Here is a 3,250-nt window from a genome sequence, read left to right on the forward strand (position 1 = left end):
AGACAGGTTCTTCACCACTAGCACCTCCCGTTCAAGTAGACACCACTGCCACATGCGATGCGGTGGATGCTTTGAAAACATGGCATGGGAAGCCTGAAATTCTGCTTGTAGGAGTCAGAGAAGGCTGTCAGAGGAGGAAGGATGGAGTTAGCTCATGAAAAATAAAGGAGTGTTTGGGAAGAGCCATACTCATCCTCACCCTCCATGTTCTCAGGCAGCTTTGTATATGCAGTTCTTTTATATAGCTAGTTCGTGTAATCCTAGGGGAACGGAATGTCCCAAGGTACAGACTTTCAGAGGGACTTAGCGTTTTCAGGAAAGAGTGAGGCGTTTATTGGGTATTTGTGACAGACGAGTGGCCTGGAGACAGGATTGGAGAGTAGATCAGTGGCCTCCACGGGGCAGCTGAAAAACCAGATGAGCAATCAGTAGGATTTAAGGATGTAGGAAATGGTTTGGGAGCACTCATCTTTAGTTTTGGAAAAGAGCCTTCACGTTAACTCTGACTGTGGCTAATAAACTGAATACTAACCTGAAGTGTTTTGCTTCCTGTAACAGAAATAGTTAATGGCAAATGAGAGTTGTAACCCTGTTTTTGATCTTTCCATTCTGTTGTTCGTTCCAGTAAATTGCTAATATGAAGAAAGGGAGGACATTGTGGGTGCGGTTATTATGGCCATGTGGATTTGCAGTCCAATGCTTTTGACATTTCTGTCAGTAAACATGATTTCTCTCTTTTTGTGGGGGGGTATTAGAGAAAAATTTTGGAAAATTGGAAACAAGGAAAGAGATGGAGAATATGGAGCTTGTTTCTTCCCGGGAAGGTGTTCTGCAGGCCAGCAGCCCCTAATATACTGTGCTCGCCCTGGCTCCAGGATGTGGGAGGTGAACTTTGATGGAGAAGTTTTAAGCACACATCAGTTTAAGAAACTCCTCTCCTCACCACCTCTTCCTGTGATTAATCTAAGGTAATGACTTATATGTTCAGTAGGAAGTATTTGAGGAACTTACATGGGGTGGGGGTAGGGTTGAAACCTCTGACATTCTATATGCATCAAAGATTTTATCATACCTTTTAAGAGTGAAGTAGAATTTTTATTAAAAGATTCAGAGAAACCTAAAACTCTTTAATCAATTATTTTTTATATGGTTAAAGCAAATTGAACAAGAGCAAATGCAGTGAACTGGCTCTTGAATTTGTTTTGTAGGCAGAAATTTTCCTGTGTATCGAAAAAGATACTTTTATACTGTGATTAAACCATGAATCATGTTTACTTCCTAGATCAGAACCTCAGTATGATCATACGATTGGATCCTCCCAGTCTTTGTCTTTCCCCAAACTCTTACATATTAGGTAAGTTTCTCTCTTTGATCCTTAAAAAAAAAAAACAACTTCATCTGTTTCTTGTTCAGAGGCAGTTAGCTTCTTAAGTTCGTTTTTGTATTAAATCATTTTTAGAAAATCAGGAAATGACTGTGTAAAGTGCTATATATAAGAGGAATGGAAAAAAAGCATAGAAATACACTTCCCTTTCTTTTTTGAACTGCCCTAAACCACTTGCACACTTTATAGTTGTTGGGTATATCTGACAATTAGAGCTCAGAGCTATAGGTACACATTCTTTCATAACCTCCCCTCCCTGGTGGGATACAACAATGAAAGCAAGCCTCAGACTGAAATCGGCTGCATATGTATGTTTCTTAGCAAGCAAGTGCAAAAGTAGTTGTAGAATTTGTTCTTGTCAATGTGAAATTTCAGCTGCCTGTTCTTTAGGTGCTTTGCATGAAAGATCTGCTCAAGTTGGATCCAGCCAGCCATGTTCTAAAGTCAGAGTTTAGCTAGCTTTCTATTTGGGTTAAGTTCAAAAAAGTCTACTATTAAGCGGTAGCACAGAGTGCCACTTAGAGCTGTTAGCTGCTGGGCTTGCCAGTTCTTACAGCTTGTTCTACAAGCATGGGAGTGCCCAGTGTATGGTTTCCAGTCAGTCTGTATGTCTTGAACTTCTCTTATTTCAGCTGCTGCTGCTAAGTCGCTTCAGTCGTGTCCGACTCTGTGTGACCCCATAGACGGCAGCCCACCAGGCTCCCCCGTCCCTGGGATTCTCCAGGCAAGAACACTGGAGTGGGTTGCCATTTCCTTTTCCAATGCATGAAAGTGAAAAGTCAAAGTGAAGTTGCTCAGTCATGTCTGACCCTTAGCATGGACTGTAGCCTCCCAGGCTCCTCCGTCCATGGGATTTTCCAGGCAACAGCAATAGGATATTATTTCTGATATCCCTTAGCCTAATTAACAATTAACAAGATCGATAATGAAGATTCAGGAAACATTCTGTAGAGCTGTTACAGGGTAGTCTGGAGTTTGGCTCCAATTGAGTTTTTTCAAAGGCTAACTAACCTCTCTTTGAGTGTAATTAAAAAAACGAAAAACAAAACACTTGAAATGTCAACTAACTGCCCCTAACTAATGTATGTATATGTTGCACTACCTCCACTAAAATATTTGGAAGACAATTGTAAAGAGTGTAACTCTTTGATAAATCCATAATTCATTCTGAAAGTTACTGGAGAAAGCTATTTATTTGCCCATAGATGAAGCATATTAAAAACTCTTTCTTTATGCCACTTATCACAGTTTATAATTACATATTCAAACATACATGCCTATCTTATTCCTAGACGGTAAGGTCCACGCGGGCTTGGTGTCTGTTTTAGTCACTGTGTTTTTTTCAGTGTTTGGCATAATGCCTGGCACATCATAGACACTTAAACATTTGTTGACTGTGTGTGATGCATGGGGTGCAGGCAAGTCCCTTACCCAGGAGTATGTTTTTTAATGGGAAGGCCACAGTCTGCTTGGTTCTCTTCTTAGTTCTTTGAGTTAAGCTATTTAAAGCTCCCGTTAGAGTTCCTGCCTGGCTAACAAAGCCCTGCATGATGTGGCTCTGCCTGCCCCTCGGCTTAAGTATAATTATGCCGCTCTGAAGGCTTTCCCGACTCCTCCAGGGGCTCACGTCAGACGCTCGCTCCCTTGCACCGTTGTCACTTTTGTTCGCTCCTGCCTCACCATCCTGTCTCGCTGGACTGTGCATGTCCATCCCGGCACCACACTGTTAGCTCCTTTACTGCTGGCACAGTGCTCGGCACGTAGAAAGTTCTCAGTTCAGTTCAGTCGCTCAGTCGTGTCCGACTCTTTGCGACCCCATGAATCGCAGCACGCCAGGCCTCCCTGTCCATCACCAACTCCCGGAGT

At 42.3% G+C, this 3,250-nt stretch overlaps 1 protein-coding gene across 3 annotated transcripts in view; it reads left to right on the forward strand.

Moving 5' to 3' along the window:
* HPS5 (Hermansky-Pudlak syndrome 5) overlaps positions 1-3,250 on the forward strand; it is a 43,991-nt gene that overhangs the window by 14,517 nt on the left and 26,224 nt on the right. For all 3 annotated transcript variants that reach the window (XM_010858448.1, XM_010858447.1, XM_010858449.1), the window contains 2 exons: positions 756-968; positions 1,283-1,354. In XM_010858448.1, coding sequence (XP_010856750.1) covers positions 756-968; positions 1,283-1,354 — 285 coding nt within the window. The remainder of the gene's footprint in view (positions 1-755; positions 969-1,282; positions 1,355-3,250) is intronic.

The sequence above is a fragment of the Bison bison genome, unplaced genomic scaffold (assembly GCF_000754665.1).
Source record: "Bison bison bison isolate TAMUID 2011002044 unplaced genomic scaffold, Bison_UMD1.0 scf7180017864388, whole genome shotgun sequence".
NCBI classification, from domain to species: domain Eukaryota; kingdom Metazoa; phylum Chordata; class Mammalia; order Artiodactyla; family Bovidae; genus Bison; species Bison bison.